Genomic DNA, 18039 nt, shown 5'->3' with positions numbered 1-18039 from the left:
GAGGGATTTTTTTTAGTAGAGGGGGTATGAGAAGGAGAGTGTTGGTGCATCTCAGCGTTCGGGCACATCCAGCTTTTTTGAGTTTTGCTGTGAGGTAAGTTGGAGTCTTCTGATAGAGGGCTTTCGGTGTAATACAGGCAATTTTATAGGAGGATCTGCCTTCGATGAGGAGCCATTTGAGGGCCTTGAGGGCAGGTGAGATGCGGTCAAAACGTTTACAGGTTGTTGTTAGTCTGGCTGCGAGGTGAGGTTGGATTTGATGGGGGCAAGGTGGATTTTGGGTGTACCAGAGAGAAGGGCATTACCATAGTCGCTTTTGAATAGGACAAGAGATTGGATAATTAATTTGAAGTCTTCAGCTAGAGTAAAAGATTTTATTTTTTTGAGATGCCAGAGTGTGAAAAGTGCACTCTTTGCTAATGTTAATGTTAATGTTAAAGGAACTTATAGAGCGCACTAACACCGATTGGTTTCATGGCGCTGTAGAGAAGACAAGGAGCAGGTTCCGGAGGGCTTTAGTTGTGTGCTTAGTTTTAGTGATATGCTTGCTTATAGAGCCAGGTCTTAAGTGCTCTTCTGAATTTCATGAGGTCTGGGCAGGTCCGGATCTCAAGAGGAAAGGAGTTCCACAGGCGAGGGGCAAGTGTCACAAATCGACAGCCGCCTGTGCGTTTCCGTCTGAAACAGGGGGTTTAAAGAAGGGCAAGATGGGCTGAGCGCAAGTTGCGGGAAGGGTTGTGCCTAATTATCAATTTATCAATGAATTTGGGGCTTTTGCAGTGCAGGGATTTAAAAATCGTGCAACCTGTTTTAAAGGTGCAACGCTGGGCCATGGGGAGCCAATGAAGTTTAATGAGTAGTGGGGTGGCAGATTGCCATCTAGGTTGATTCAGAATCATTCTGGCTGCATAATTCTGGACCATCTGTAGTCGCTTCAGTAAATAGAGAGCTATGCCAAGATATATAGAATTGGCGTAGTCCAGGTGAGACAGCACCGTAGCTATCACCACCTGGGTGACGGCCTCCGGAGTAAGGAGGCGGCGTACCTTCCTAATCTTCCCGAGTTGGAAACAGCATTTGGAGACCACCTGGCCCACTTGTGTTTTCAGTGAGAGGTCGCCAGTTAAGGTGACTCCTAGTGTCTTTGCCGATGATGAGGGAATCGGAGATGGCCCCATATCTGGCGGCCAGTAGTGCAGGCCCCAGTATTTGACACTGTCCCCTGTGGGTAGCAGCTCAGTCTTACCCGGGTTCAATTTCAGGTGGTTTTGGTCCATCCAAGCTTGAATGAACCTCATGGTAGACTGAAAGCTGGTAATAGAAATGTCGGTATTATCAATCGTAAAGAGCAGTTGCAAATCGTCTGTGTAATTGAAGACTGTCACTTGTCTATCTCTGAGTAACTGAATTAGGGGAAAGATATAGAGATTGAATAAGTGAGGAGACAGGGAGGAGCCCTGTGGGACACCGCAAGAGATTGTCTGCTTGTGGGCAGCCAGGTGTCCAAGGCGGACTGCCTGAGATCTGTTCTCCAAGAAAGATTTTAACCAACAGACCGCCGTGCCCTGGATGCCGGCCTGGATGACACGGTCGATCAAGATGGTATGATCGACGGTTTGCTGAGTTCTTTACATGGGAATTTAGTGTGAGTTTATTGTTGACGCTTATGCTGAGTGATTTGACGGATTCGGCGAGGGAGACAGAGCAGTTTAGGGTATTAAGGTTGGCGATCCATGTTTGAATGGGAAGAGGGTTGTTCCTGGGAGAGAAGAGGATGATCTCAGTTTGTAAGGGTTGAGTTTAAGATGGTTGTTGTGGAACCAGGTTTGGATCTTGTTAGTGTAGTGTTAAGGTGCAGGATATCAGAATGGGATTTTATTTTATAGAACAGTTGGGTGTCGTCAGGATATAGGTGATAGCCTTATTCCTAAACAAGCAAAAATCACCTAAGGGGTTCCATAAAGAGGTTGAAAAGGGCAGGAGAGAGGATGGATTCTTGAGGGACACCTAGGGAGACAGAAGTTCGGCTAGAGAGGCAGTTTTTAATTTTAATTTGTTGTGTTCTATGTTGGAAGTAGGAGGTGAACCAGTTAAGGGTAGTGCCATTAAGGCTGAAGCGATCTTTGAGTGTATTGAGTAAGGTTGGGTGGTAAACTGTGTCAAATGCAGTGGTGAGGTCAAGAAGGATGAGTAGGTAGGTCTCGCCCTTGTCCAGGGCAAGGTGAATATCATCGACTATGTTGAGCAGTGCAGTTTCAGTGCTGCAACCTTTGCGGAAGCCAGATTGAAGAGGGTCTAGAAGGTTGAACGTGCCAATGTGTTTGTCCAGTTGAAGTAGGGCGCACTTTTCTAGGGCTTTGGAGAGGAGGGGGAGTTTGGAGATAGGGTGGAGATTGTTAGGGTCATTGGGGTGAGCCGTGCGATTTTTGGGGATGGGCGTGATTTGTCCGAGTTGAAGGGAGATGGGAACATTCCCTGGTGTGAGGGAGGTGTTAATGATGTTGGTCCAGAAGGGGACAATGCCGTGTTTGAGATCTTGGATGAGTGCGGAAGGGAAAGGGTCTTTAGTGAGGGAGGATGGTTTGAGTTTGGCAAGGATGTTGAAGACTTTCCATTCCGAAACGGAGCGGAAATTATGCCATGAGGTGTTATTTTTAAGTGGTAGAATGGTGGGGAGGGGTTCAGAAGGGGTATGCAATGGGAGGATGAGTGAGGGAGTCAGGGATGTTTTCAAGGGGAGGGCTGGATAAGGTGTAGTATCCAGGGGATGATGAGGGGTGAGCGAGGGTTGAGTATCGAGGGAAGCACGGTCAAATTTGGCGATTTTTTCACTGAAAAAGTTGGCTATTTCCTCACATTTGTTAGTGGAGGCCAACGGGTTAAGGGGTGCAGGGGAGGTTTGATTTCTAATAATGTTGAACAGTTCTCTAGGTCTGTTTTTGGCACGAGAGAGTTGTAGACGAAAGAATTATGCTTTTTCTGAAAAGATGTGTTTTTGTAAGAGGATCTTGCAATTCTAAGGAGAGCAAGATGGGATGAGGAAGGGTGTTGTCTCCATGTTCTTTCAGCCAGTCTCAGTGAGCGTCTTTCTTTATTAAGGTCTAGGGTAAAACATGATTTAGAGGGGGCTTTTTTTGCGTTTTAATTTTCAGAGGGGCAAGTTGGTCTAAAACCTCAGAGACAGTTTTGTTAAAGTGCTCAGTGAGTTCATTTGCATTTGAAGACGCGGTGGGGGGTGAGACTGAGTTGGGATTGGCGTTTATGTTACAGTACGCCGGGGGGTTTTGCTTGAGATTTCTGGTCACAATTGTAGTTTTTTTTTTTTTTTTAATAGGGGAGGGTGGGGCTGGAGTGGAGATCGTGAACAGAATGAGATGGTGGTCAGACCAGTCGATAGGGATGATGTTGGAAAAGGATGTCAGATCAGGGTTGGAGATGATGGCGTCTAGAATAGCTCCTTTGGCATGGGTAGGGGAGTGGCAAAGTGGCTTGAGGTCGCTAATCTCAAGAAGGTTATTGAGAAGGTTAATTGCAGGATCATCGGGTTCATTCCAGTGCAGGTTAAAATCTCCTAGGAAGAGATTTTTGGAGTTGGAAAGTAGCGATTTAGTAGAAGGTCCGATAGTTCTTCGGCAAAGGGAAGGGTTTCAACAGGAGGGTGGTAGATGTTATGAAGTCGTATTGGGGGGAGCTTTTCATTTTAAGTTCGGCAACTTACTACTGCAACGCTGCGCACTGCCAAAGGAGCATCAAAGATCAAGCCTGCTGGTTGAAAAGTGAGGTTAACAAATTTGGAAGGTGTAATGAATGATACAGAAAATCTCAATTTGCAGGAAAAAAGTAATAAGATCAGTGTTTGAAGCATTAAGCTGGTGAAAGTGGGATGGCATTCAAGAAAGAATTCCAGTCAAAGGGTGTTTGAAGTCTAAGCCTCTACTGTAGACAGCAGAAAATAAAATATACCTTGGAGTTGTCAACTTCAAATTGTACACACCAATGGTCAATTGAAGTAAGGGTGCAGGCATACACTGGAGAGATGGTGACAAGGAGGTCCCTTGCAATACTCCACACCTCAGCCTAGTGATTACAAAGTTTAAAAGTTTCATATTAATGTGATGAGAACGACTGAGTAAAATGCAATAGAACAATGGGGCTGTGTTGCCTGGGCCCCCACTGCAGTGGGGGGATCAACTAAGAGGTGAAGAACCACTATTATAAAGTTTCTCAGAAAGGCTGACAGGAACAAGTAGCATCGAAGAAATAAAGTGTCAATCCAATAATTCAATGGGAGATCCTTGTGTCATAGTGAACTCTAAATCCTGACTTAGAGCCAAGCAATGATGAATATAAAGGAAGGCTTGGAGCTGCTGAACAATTATTTTCAATAGAATTTTGGCCAACACAAGGAGATAAATAGACAGCTTTTATGTAGAGGGACTAACCTTATTTAGAAGTGGGGCAACTAGGCTTTAAATAAATGAGAATCAGTGCTGGAGACGATAATAAGGTGAAACAATACCTCCTTATTGAAAATGCAGATTATTTTCAGCTAAAACGACTAGAGGGAGGTAGATATCTTCAAGTGCAGTTTATTCCAGCATTCAAGTTACTCTTGGAATATGTAATTCAAACATTCGAATGCCAAAGTTATACTAGAAAATGTTCTTTATCTCAGCTCACTAATTTCCCCAAAAAAGGATTGGCGGCAGTTTTCAGGATGCCAATACCCATTTATAGCTCTGGCGTTTAACCAAGACCTTTTATTTTGATTTTACTAATATTATTTGGATGATATACTTACTTAAAGCGGCTTTCAGCCAGCTCTCTTCACCCACTGGCCTGTTGTGTCATTCACACTTTGCTTCCGCCCACTAAAGTGTATAGCATGGAGCAGTCTACTTTAGCCCCTCACTAACTTAACTTTGAGTAACTACATTTACCCCTTTCACAGGAGGCACATACACACACACACACACACACACACACACACACACACACACACGCAAGGTAGTTCACTTCAGTACCAGTGTTTTTACAGTTTTACTGTATTATTATTTTAGTGACGTCTTTGTGTGTGGAGTCATACTTGATAGCAGGATACTTTTAGCACAGAGAACATTCCAGCTTTATCAGTTCCTGTCTCCTGCTAATGGTGCAGTAAATTACATTTGGAATGGCCTTTGTTTATCCGAATGTTGCTATTTCACAACATAACAGATTATTTCCATTTGACACAGTTCTTTCAGTGGCCGCTGCCTTCAATATAAAAATGGTGGGAGGGAAGGCTCTACTCACCATAAACTCTGAGCTGCTGTACGACTGCTGCAGTAGTACTCCCTTCCACGAGCAGGCAAAGGAAGGACTTCCTTCCTGCCTGTGAAACGGAACTCTGTCCAATCCTGGAGTTGCTTTCATTGTGTGAAAATAGCTCCAGGAATGGGAGCAGGCTCACTTAGCGCTCATTTTGAGGCTGGGGGTCTGTGCCACCACTCCCCAGGATGTTTCAGAGGCCTTGGATTGCTGGGGCTACACTGCACGTCAGATAGAACGGCTGTAGACAGCCGGACAATCAATCATGCGCACTGTAGACCAGTGCTATACGCCTGCATTTGCAGGATCGAGCCCCACCCTCATGCTGTAGATAGCGCAAGCCGATGCAGTGGCAAATAAATGAAATGGCATTCAAATGCCATTTTATTTATTTGTGTTTGCTTGCAGCAGGTGGGGCGACACGCCTCCGCTCCTGAGGAGGAGCCACCCCTTTGTTCTTTATAAAGTAACTCTATTTAGTATGCACACAATTAAGTGCATTTATATCTGAACTCCTGTATGTTATGCTGGTATGTATTTTAATCGAGGACTAGTTATACTTGCAAACCAATTTAGGCTATATTAGATTTACGAGGGCCTAGAAGCTTCCTTAGCGTTTTGCAAAGCTAATGACAGAACAAAGCAGGAACTGCCAAAGCCAAAATGCTGGTGACCATCGCCAGACCTATTGGCTTTGCCAATGCTTATATAACTTGCAGCCACGTTGAACTTCTGAGTTTGTCCATAAGGTCCATGTAATCACAAAGGCCACTAAGTCAACTGAATGCCCAGAACACACCAGCAACACCCTTTAAAATGTAAACATTTTACTGCACTGCTAAGTTATGGGAGTCTGTGTATTTCTACAAACTTCACTTACCCAAATATTTTTTTAATGGGCATTTACATGATTTTGGAATGCCACTACATATACCACCTCAGAGCCACAGTCATCTTACTCTGGCGATGACGTGTATGATCACAAGCCACTTCTCATAAGTACTTTACTTACCATGAACAAAATAGCCTTGCTCTTGCCAAATAAGAAAGGCATCTCCCACTGCAGAGAATATCAGCCCTGCAAAAATCCTTTTCACACTTCCACGGGTCACTACGAAATGAAATCCATGTGCAAGAAGAAAAACCCATAAGCAGAAGATGGGTAGACACTTGATGAGGGCACTGAACCAGGAAGGACTGGAACTAGGCAACCAGAGCACAAAATAGACACACGTTGCTTTAAAAAATGGCACCAGCTTCGGTCCTTCACTCTTCACCTAGAACAATAAAAAGAATTAATTAGAACTTCTGTTAGATGAAGAATAAACCCAACGGTTGGCTCTGATCCCTGTAAAAGCATTAAACATTCTTCCATGCCTGTTAGCTATGCTTTTCTTTCAGGAGGAATTTTGTGGAGGCTTAACAAACCTTGTGACCTTTGGCACACTTTTCCTTTGTAAAATTATGCAGAACCCCATAGAAACAAACTTGAAACTGTGATACTGTTTCAGAAGGGAGCAGAATAATTTGTAGTGTACAACGCAAAAATGAACACACGATTAGTGTATATTACATTGCTATACAAGCCAAATCTAAATTGTTTTATTTGCATACTCCAATTTGTATTTCTTTGCAGTACATCGAAAACTGAATTTTATCATTTTCAGAAAATTAAAGATCACTTTGAAATCGGTTAGCAAACAACGTGGAAGGCCAGCCTTAAACGACTCTGCAAGGCAGCCTGGATGTTGGTCTTATTGTGAAAATCTAGCTTAAAGTGGGACGAGAATGTTACATTTTGTAGCAAGCATTGGCAAAGAAAATAAATCTCGACTATAGGAGAGCTATTAGCTTTGTCAATTTCTTTATAGCCATATTTTACAGTTGAACTGCTGCTGTGCTGCATGGCTGAAAGTTAGAAAACCAACGCACTACAACTTGGCCAGTGCTGACTGCGAAGGGCAGTGATCTGTTTTCTTGATATGGAATTGTTATCTGCCTTCACAAAAAAAAGTTTAATTATTTTACATACATCCAAGCTGAAGTTTGCTATTTCTGCCCCGCCTGAAGACCGTGTCAAAACGGACAGGCAGAGCAGGGAGCTCAGTGCTGTTTGCATCTTTGTAGTATCGTGACACCCACTGGAGTGAATTTTGGGCACCTTTTTGCTGGTGGGACTGGAGGGCAGAAGCAAAGAAAAGGGCGGTATGGGGGATGAATGGGGCGAGCAATAATGGAGAATGGGTGAACCTGACAAGCAACAATCCAGGAGGAGGACAGGTAGGGAGAAAGGGATTGCAAGTAAAAGGAAACCAGCATCTGCAATGCAATAAGGCTAGCATTTACGCAAGTCTCAGCTATTGGCATTGTACATGACCATGCCTTTTATTTATGTTTTGGTGTTTAAAACATACATAAAAGGCAGGGTCATTTACAGTGCCAATAGCTTAAACTCTTGCAAATGCGAGACCTATTGCATTCCAAATGCTTTAAGGCGTCGCCGAGTTGCCCCCTTCTGCCTCCCAACGCCGCTGAAGAGCTCCCCGTTTGCTACGAGTTAAATAAACAAGCCTAGGGTCACAATTGCACATGAAAGACCCTCCTGCAGTAAGAGAAACTCATTAAAGAAAATAGCGACTAAATAAGACGTACTGAAGAAAAAGGGCCAGTCCTCAGGGGATGTTACAAATGAAGACAAGACACTACTAAGGAGACCAACAATTCTAATAACGAATCAGAAGCCAGCATTTATGAAGGATAATGACACAAGCCAATGACAAATATGGGCAGAGAGTGGGTGGGGCTTCAAGTGCATACTCCAATAGAGCATGGCTCTCAGAGCAGTGCATGCACTGCCCAGGCTCGACCTAAAAAAGTACCACTGAAAGCTGCTCGCAGTGGAAGGAGACTGGAAAAGGAAAGCAGTACTTGGGCTATGGTCTAGGATAAGGACAAATTTAAGGAAATCAGTGAAGCTGGCACTTGCTGAATTAAGAGAAGCAAGGGAGTAAGAGTAATCAGATTAAAACAACCAAAGATACCCCCAAACATTTGTGTCCTGCCTGAGGGGAAACAGCCTTTACCATGTAGGACCATTACCACACAGTCTTTACCACCCAGGTCAGCAGGATGCAGGTACGTAGTTGTACCTTTCCACACAGTACTTTACCACGCATCTAGGAATTTACTTTAAATAACATACTTTTTAGATTATGTTTTAAAAAGAGGTTTCAGAGTTTAGGGACGGGTAGAGGTAAAGGTATGTAAGCATTGCTCTGGTGGTTACAGATGGGGTCTACTTGCAAGAGAAAGAAAAACATTTAAAAAAGAAAGAAGAGTCCATGTGTGTCCATGTTTGTGGGTCTTGAGAGGAAAACTCCAAAGCTACTCTCTGTTGAATATTGATCCTTGCTCTGAACGATCATTAGCCTCTAGGATAGTCCACCTGATGTCGTCTGTTGAGTGATTGACAGTTAGGAAGCGTACTGACATTTTGGTGGTTGCTCGTTTACAACTAAAATTACTGCGATATTCCGTGATCCTGGTCTTGAGGGGTCTAGTGGTCATCCCTACATAATGAAGAGTACAGGGGCAGGTGATGAGGTAAATAAAATTCTTTGTGTTACACTTATTGTGTCCTTTTTGTAGCCACAGGTGAGTTTTTACAAAATCGACCTCGGTGGTTGCTTTCGTAAGTGGGCATACATCACACATCCCACATGGGTAGTGGCCTGTAACTGCTGGTAAGCCCCTTAGGGTGGATTGTGATTTCCTTGGGGTGGCTGGAGGTCGTATGTGAAGACAGAGGTCTCTCACGTTTTTTGTCCGTCTGTACGTGAATCTCGGGTTAGCAATGTCTAGGGTACCCATTTTGAGGATTGTTGTTGATGATTTTCTGGGTTCGGTTGGAGGAAGGTGTGAAATTAGTCACACAGGTGAGCAAGCCACCTGTTTCTCTCTCGTGTGTCTCTAATAGGGCTTCTCGATGGTTATTCCCCACCCTTTTACATGCTTGAGTGATCATCTTCAGAGGGCAATTATGTGAGGTTAAGTTGGTGCAGAGTTCCTTTGCTTGAAATTCACATTTCTTCAGAGTGTCGCAGTAACAAAGGCATTGGCCAATGGGAAGATTATTGTGCAATGCTTTCGGGTGGCGACTTCCATAGAGGAGAACACTGTTCCGGTCAGTTGGTTTTTTAAAATTAGTAGTAGACAGTCTCTCAGCATCGTGGGAAATCAGGACCAAAAATGGTACTGCTTGATCTGATACGGTGCTTGTAAATTTCAGGTATGGCTTGAGTGTATTTATCCTGGAGAAGGAGTTTTTGCTAGTTTGATTTGGTTTTGCTAGTTTTGTTGACTATTTCCTTAGTTGTTCTTATGCCACAAGGCTATTGCCAGGTGTAACCTTTATTATCTATTTTATCAAACGTAAGTGCTCATGGGCAAAAGTAAGATGAATGCAGGAATTTCTAGAGGAGACACTGTGATTACTTTAGACTCTTTTTTGGTTAGGGCAGTAAGTGTCATCACTAAGGAAATAGCCCTGACAGAAAGGAGACTTTCTCTGGAGTCGGAGACATGTTCTCAGGGATCTCGTCCCCTTGTTGACTCTGAAAGTGCAGCTGGGACCCTACTGAAGGATATGTCACCACCATGGGATTGCACGCCAAGGATACGAAGGCTTTATCAGATAATGACGTCACAAAGGTTGAACTCCTGGTTAAAAAGAAGAGGGCTGGCGGGAAGAGAGCAACACAGTCACACAAGAGAGTGGTCCCACCTGTTATGTGTTAACTCTAATTTAGATCAAGTAATGAACGAGTTACTCGCTAGGTTTCAAACATTGTTGTCCCCCATTCTGTTGCGGCTAGAAGGGATAGAGGCTAATCTCAATTTGCTCACCCCTTCTTGACTCCAGTGCTCCCATAAGTAAGGCAACAACGGTGATTGCAGGGCCCAGTTGTTTGGCAGGGCCCTCACCTGAAGATTGTACAAGTTTGGGGGGTGAGGTGGGTTTCCAAGTGAGCATAGTAGCACAACATCTGGGGCTTAGAGTGTCATGACAATCACCCTAGAGCGTGTTTGTGGGGAAGGGTCTAACTGTTTCACCAAGGCCATATGTGTTCTAAGACAGGTGGACCTCCCTGCAGGTGCAGGGCAGCCAAATGAGGGTAGAGTCCATACACCCATCCCGGGTAGACCTCAGATGGCATGAGTGAGTCTATCCACCTCCTACACCACAGACACACTAACAAACTATTGGACAATTATGGAGATATGCGCATGCATACAGGAACGCACATCAAGCATACATACATACACATACCAGCACTCACAGGCACACATATACTCACTGTCAGTCAGACAATTCACAGACACACATATAAACACTGTCAGACACTAAGAGGAAACCACAGGCACATGCGCGCAGAGGTAGTCAAACAGTAGCGCATACACGCATGTGGACCTCAAAGTGGAGGGAACAATAATCTTTGTTGGGCACAAAATATAAACTACACCTTTTGCAATTTAGTGGCACTTTTTTCAACAAAAACCCCAGTTGCCACTTGCATCTGCCAGGATGCTATAAACGTCCCTGCCCTGCTTTCAGTTCTGCCACAAACACGCCACTGCGAACGCGCAGTGCAGGCTGCAGCCAAACACCATACACACAATCGCACAGTCAAAGGCAAAGAATCCGAGCGGAGTCAACGCCGCATCTCAGGTTACAGGGGCACAGTCATTGTCATAGAGACGAGGCTGTACTTAATAACTTTAGAGATGGGTAGATAGATGGGTAAATGGCTGAGTAGGTAAACAGACAAATGGACAAAGGAGAAGACAAACCCCGAAGGATAGACAGATAGATGGTGTAAGTCAGACAAGAAGGCTGGGTAAATCGATTGACAGAAGAATGGGATATACAGGTATAGAGACAGTGTAAACAGAGAAACTGTTCTGTGAATGCAGCCATTAAAACGTTTAGCTCACTCTCCTGTACCAGTATTATAATGCATTAAGTGAATGAATGGATGGATACCTTGTTTGTGTATTGGCAATACTTGAAAGAGTCTGAATTCTCTTAGCAGCAATGTGCACAGCATAACGTGGGACATTTTTGTTGCTGTGATTGGATTCTATTTTAATATTTATATTTTTAGGTCTCGGCTAGGCAGCGCATGCGCTGTCCTGTCGAGAAATGCTGTATACACAATAGTGGGGGAAGCTTTGCCCACTTTATGCCTATCTTTGTGATTGGCCTCAATCGTAAATGCTGCATGCTGATTGGTTGTTGTAAACTTAATCCCGCCTCCTGACGGCCATGTCATCATTATTGTCCATCCACAGATATAGGCCCCTTTACCTTTAAAACTGTTTCGTTTCCCTGCCTCCTCCCGTTCCCTCCCACAGTCCGTGACATCTAAAGCCAGCAGCACTTCTCACCCCCCCCCGTTTGTGCCTTTTTAACGCTCGTACTTCCATTTAAAATGCAATAGGGCTCGCGTAAATACAAGTGCCATTGCATTTTAAATGCTTGTTTGGTGTGGGTTTGGTGGGTGAATTAGCACTCCTTTTTCGCTGCAGCGCTTGCGCTGCTTGTTTCTCTCTCATGCGTGCGCAGGTACTAGCAGAGGCTACTCAGTTGTGAACATGAGTGCTGTCTGCGGCCTCCTTTGAGATTTCCTTGTCTTCCTTGTTGCCGTTCCCCATACTTTGCTTTTTTCATCCCACTTCTCCCTCTATTTTACACACTTTGCTCTCTATCACACCCGCCCCTCTTTTGTTCTTTTTTTAGTACATCCTGGGCTATCGAGACCACCGCACTAGCGGGAACTTCACCACCGGTCCCATAGAAATTGTGGATTAACCCTTCAGCATCTGTCCCACCACGGCCCAGACGGTGGCTGAATCACTTTAGAACACCCCCGGGCAGACTGGCCGAGGTCGGAGTGGTTCGTACACGGCCCCAGAGCACCAGCACTGTGCAGCTGAGCCGGCCGGCCCGTGCGAGCCTGATTCGGGCAGCCGGTCACAACAGGGAGAGGCGAGCTAAGCGGCCGGCATCGCTGCGTGAAATGCAGCTGCTCTCTTTTCAAGTAAGTGTGTGTGCCTAGCCCCGAAGTTAGAGAGGGGCGTGAAAAAAAAAACCTCGCTGGCAATTAATAAATGTCCAAATTATGTGTGTATTCCGACCTCCTCCAAGTTCAAGTCGAATACGCGCCACACATGGCACTCACACCAACACTCAGCCCACCAGCACCAGCGACAGCCTGGGCTGATGCCAGTCCGAGTCACCAGCCTGACCCCCGCCAGAGTGAGATCTGTCACCACCAGTGAGTGTATGAAGAGTGGCCCTGTGGCACATTATCATGAATAATGCAAGGATGGCGTTGGTCGCACTGTAGGCCCGGGAGTTCAACTTAAGTTGTTGCAGGATGGCCCTGCAGGGGGCCTGCATGTTGCAACGACGCTGGCTTGCTTTCAAGAAGTAAATGAGTGAGAAAGATAGAGCCAGCATGAATCTGTCTTCAAGTAAACTTGTGCCATATCTGTTATTTGAAAGACTAGCATATGTGGTGCAACTAAACTGAAGTAGTGAGCGGGTGGGAATTTGGACCACGCGGCTTTTGGACGCTAAGCTACAATTAATGTTTTTTATTTGGATTCCTTTAGTTGTCAATGAGTGTGTATTTGAAATACCACAGCCTGTTGGGCTGTGACCTAGACTGTCAGCTGCCTATAATTAGGATGGGTGATGCAGCTTAAATCAGTGTAGGGGCATCCTCCATCCTACAAGACTGGACCTGGGTCCCACGTGGGACAGAGTGCGGCCTGGCCACGGATGCTTCTTTCTATCGATTGATTGCCAGCAAAACAAGCCCAGGGCCCAGTGGGCGTACTAAGGCTTGTGAAAGCTTGCAGGTCGAATTGTTTTTCTGCCTGTGTTCCGTTGTTTTGAGCTACCCGTCTATTTGTCGCCTTATATATAGGCCCGTCTGCCAGCAGGTGACCCAGGCCCTGGCAGCATGACACTGGATCAGTTTCTTACCTGCCCGGCAGGTGGTGCTTATCTTTAAATGCCAGGGCAAGCAAGCCACTCTACAAACAGCGCACAGTGCAGCCTCTAGTACAGAAGGACCCTCTCCCACTGTCACACATTCACTGGCTCGGCGGGTGGCATGTAGTCTCTCAGCTGCTGTTGAAGTCAGTCTGTCTCGAATCAGAAGGCACACTGGACTAGTGTGCCTTTTGATTCGAGATAGACTGACTTCAACAGCAGCTGAGAGAATACAAGCTGCCCGCCGAGCCAGTGAATGTGTGACAGTCACTTTCGCACCAACGACATCGGTAGCTGCCTATTTTTTTTTCCGACCCCGCTACGTACCTAATACATCAAGAATGAAAACTGCGTCATTTAGACCAAGTTTGTAAAATTACCTTGCCACCCACTTTTTTTTACTGGCAAACAATTATTTTGCCACCCGATTAAGAACTGCGCATAAACAGAAGGAAAATCACCTGGGCAAATGGCAACTGTGCCCACCTTTTTAATATGATATTACCCCGTGCACACACATCTGCACGTTCCTTTGAGAAAAGGTACATCTGATAGTAAGCAGCCGAGAACCGGGTGCTTTTTACATCTAATGAACCACTTACTCAAGGGCTTCAGTAACCCAGTTAATGCAATAATTGATGAGCCATTGGTGTCAAGAGGCTAAAAACAGGATGCTCTGATGGCATATAGCATGCACACATAACTGGGCATATAATTTATTGCTTGTTTAATAACAATATGACGTTCTCTCTGGCGATATCTGATTGTGCTTTACATTGTCAACATATACTAACTGGTTTTCAACTTGCCCCTATGTCATGAGGATTTCTTTTAGTACCTCCTCGGGTGGACCAAGGAAACTTTACATTGGTGTAAAAAAACACAGCACAAATCCTTATAAATTACACAGTTTGTGCTGCATGTGTGATTCAGAAATAAGCAAACCGATTTAGCTACATCAGTCAATATCACAGAAACAGCTTTGCACCACGGCATGCATGGCGAAAATTAATGGTGAAACCATAGGTGACACAGCTGTTGCTTACAACTCGTTTTTTAGGAGTGTTTTAGATATTTTAACTAGTTGCAGCAGTTAACAGTAGTGTTGTGCCTCTGACTTTACAAGGGCACTAGGTCAGTGCCCTTCCATTTCTGGTGCTTTGCAGCAGTTAACTTCTTAGTTTCTCGTTGCTCGGATGGGTGTAATTTCTGATATTTATGTTTCCCTCGTCTTCATTGCTTAATTTTGCTCCAGAGACAGTCACTCATAGTTGAAATGTCACTCATAATCACACTACAATTATGGCAATGTCACTCATAGCAACCTGAAACCTTGGCAGCTATGGAAGACCGCACTTGCTCCAAATGCCCCCAAACAACTCCTGATTTTGCACAGAAAGTTGCCGTCTGTCCCTTTGCACACACCCCTTCTGCAGAAATTAACGAGCCACACTGTGCATTCTGTCTGACTTTTCTCCTCACGGCGTCACCTGGGAACTGTCCTCCTGACTGTAGGGTGATCTGTGTGATCTTCGGCAGGCCGGGAATCAACGAGTAGAGTGATTTAGGGAGATGTGAAGAGCTAAACATCTGACTCTCAACAGAGCGACTGCTTTTATACATTGGCGGCGATAGAAGGGGTGGGCGCTAATAGGGACGGTGCACCATCTGTAAACGTCTCCTTTGGGGGCAATGTTTGTGGCTGTGTCTCGCCATGTTTTTATAAGATTGGGCCCACTAGACCACCAGGGATTGGTTTGTGGGGAGTCGCCCCTTGGGCAAGGACAGCTCGCCTTTGGGGGGCATTAATTTGACAGTTTTTCTGCCCCCCTGAGGCGCATATCGGCGGATTTCTTTTTTTTATGGCCTCTAGGGTTTTTGTTTATATTGGGGAGCGTCCCCTTTATGGGAGGATGATTATGGCCATTTCTGCCCCCTTTTGGTGGCAGATTAGCTGTATGTTTTTAGGCCCATTTGCCCCCAAGGGGGGCCGAAGCTACTAGACAACAAGGGTTTTTAAATTTTTGTGTTGGGGAGTGGCCTCAAGGGCAAGGGTTGCTCCCCTTTTACAGGGGTGAATATTTTATTTATACTCTTAGGCCCACCTACCCCTTAGCTTGGCTGGTAGATTGTGTGGACTGGAGCATTATTTGCATATGTGATTGTAATGCGTTTTTCTCCTTTTTATTCTAGTGTAAAGCTTTTGATTCCTGTTTGCAGTTTTGGCAGAGGTTGTTCTGCAGTTTTGCGTAGTTGCCTTTTTTTTTGGTAAGAAAAACATGTTTGTTGTATTTACTCCAAATTAGTATTATTGTCATGCATGAATGAATTTTTTTGTAAGTGGTGTCATAGTGGCAGCATATTTAGTTAGTGTTTGGAGCATGAAATTCTTTGCGATGTGTTTTGCATTGTCTTATGTGTAAGTTTCTTTCCTTTTTTAAGTGGGATATAGTCGATCCTTACTGTGTCTGTGCAGAGTAGGTGCTGGTGGGTCTAGCTGCTTCTGGCAAGTGAGTGGTATAGTTTTGGAGTTTATAGGTCTTTGTGATAAAAGACGCATTTTGTTTATTACTTATTTTACAAAGTTTTTGTTGTTGTTGACTTGTTTGACAAGTAACCTTTATTAGTAAGGGTTACGGCTAGCCATAGAATTACTTCTCAGCAGGAGGTTGGTATGCTTTTTGAATCTTTAATGAAATCCAGATTCTCTGGTCATGTTAATAGGAGAATCGCAATTCTGGCAGTGAGTATTCTGTCCAGGAGAAATCATCTGATGATGAAGCTACACTAAGTGCAGATAAAGCTACTCTCAGTGGGGATGAAATGCCTGTTTTAGAGGAGGACACTGATGTGCTGATGGTGCAGCAAGACACATCGGTATTGAAGCCTGAGGCTGCAAGGCTTCCTACTGGAAGTGCTGGACTCTGGGTTGATCCAAACACGGTGCAGCCAGTGTTGCCTGCCTTTAGTGGGGATGCAGGGTGTAGAGTGAATTGTGAAAATCTTTTGTCTCTATAGTTTTTTCAATTGTTTATGGATGATGGATTTTTGAGCAGACTAATTTGTATGCAGACCGGTTTTTGAGGTACAACAGTGCCAGACTACCCGGTGAACTACCACAAATCTGGATAAGATGAAGTGCCAGACTACCCGGTGAACTACCACATATCTGGATGAGATGAAGAGGTTTTTGGGTTTTACTTTTTTGACGGGCTTTATAGGGAAGCCATCCATGGCTTCATATTGGCCTACCAGTCCCTTGAAAGCAACGGCCACATTTCCGGCAATTAGTAGTCGTGATCGGTATTTCCTTTTGATTCGGATGCTACATTTTGTTGATAATGCTTTGGCGTTGCCACGAGATCACCCTGACTGTGACCGTCTTTTTAAGATTCGGCTTGTTCTTGATCACTTTGTAGATCGATTTTCAGAGATCTATACTCCAGGGAAAGAAATTGCTGTTGACAGGATATGTCTATTATTTCCGGGTGTACACTGAAAGGGATTCCACTATTGACCCACCTGGTTGTGCGTCAACTTTTGGAGTTTCTGAGAAAATTGTGTGGGATCTTGCTAGAGGACTGTTTAACAGAGGCCACCATTTGTACCTTGATAACTTCTATAGCCAAGTGACATAATCAAAATATGTTTATATGGAGATCATAGTTGATATAACTTGCATATGAGATTGAGAGTGGAAAGTCCAACTATATATAAATAATCTTAAACAATAAAATATTCTTATTTGATTTTATTGGTATATGTTATATATATTTTTATCAATTCTTTTTGTGTTTTTCTCTTCTGTATTCTTTTTTTTTATAGTTGTTTTGCAATATAACAAAGGTCAATTAAAAACATATTAGAAAGAATATACATAACCAATAGACATGAGACTGAACAAAATGTTGAGGGCAAAGCGGTAGCTGTCACAACGCGCGTTTCGGCTCTTGAGCCTTCTTCAGGTTACCGTCTTTTGCTAAAAAAAAATGTGTGCGAACTCAAACCTAAATCTTGGTTATGATGTTACAGGTCAGTCGATATTTAGAGTTTCTTGATAACTTCAAACGCAGGGAGATGAGAGCGAGGAACATATATGTTGTAGCTATCAGCAGATGGGGATGATATCTAGGAATCACTAGATCAGTTCCTGTCCGTTATCTACCGTTTATTGACACTTGGGGTATTGTAGGAATGAAATTGCTGGGCATGAAAATAAAAAATGTCGATGAAGTTTTCTTCACAATAGAGTTATGAGACAAGTGGACGACGAGGATAAACGATAATAGCATCAAAGGAATAGTTAATTATCTGGGGATAGCCAGAGAATTACTTCCCGGGAGTTGGGATCTGTGTAATGATTAACGTTCATTTTGCCATATCTGCTGAGAATGGCTGAAGGTTTCTAACTCCCGGTATGTTGAAGAAACGACCGCCTGTGACTGAGAACACTGGATACAAAAACCCTAACTCAGTTTGTTCCCCATGTATAGCAGGTGCAACAGTAATATATAGGGGTCCCCTTTTTTCAAAATATACCTTGATAACTTCTACACTGCTGTGCAATTCTTTTAGGAATTGTTCAAAGTGGACACTTTTGCTTGTGGCACAATCCGCTCTAACTGTAAAGGCTTCCCAAAAGAGCTTGTATGCAAATTAGCTTCAGA

At 44.2% G+C, this 18039-nt stretch overlaps 1 protein-coding gene across 1 annotated transcript in view; it reads right to left on the bottom strand.

Moving 5' to 3' along the window:
- The window catches only part of TMEM86A (transmembrane protein 86A), a 65639-nt gene that overhangs the window by 29133 nt on the left and 18467 nt on the right, over positions 1-18039 (bottom strand). Inside the window, exon 2 of the mRNA XM_078682924.1 lies at positions 6323-6587. Within this exon, the coding sequence (XP_078539050.1) occupies positions 6323-6587 (265 nt within the window). The remainder of the gene's footprint in view (positions 1-6322; positions 6588-18039) is intronic.

The sequence above is a fragment of the Lissotriton helveticus genome, chromosome 3_1, assembly GCF_964261635.1.
Source record: "Lissotriton helveticus chromosome 3_1, aLisHel1.1, whole genome shotgun sequence".
Classification (NCBI taxonomy): Eukaryota; Metazoa; Chordata; class Amphibia; order Caudata; family Salamandridae; genus Lissotriton; species Lissotriton helveticus.
The sequence above is the reverse complement of the archived record's forward strand: the minus strand, read 5'-3'. Positions and strand labels throughout refer to the sequence as shown.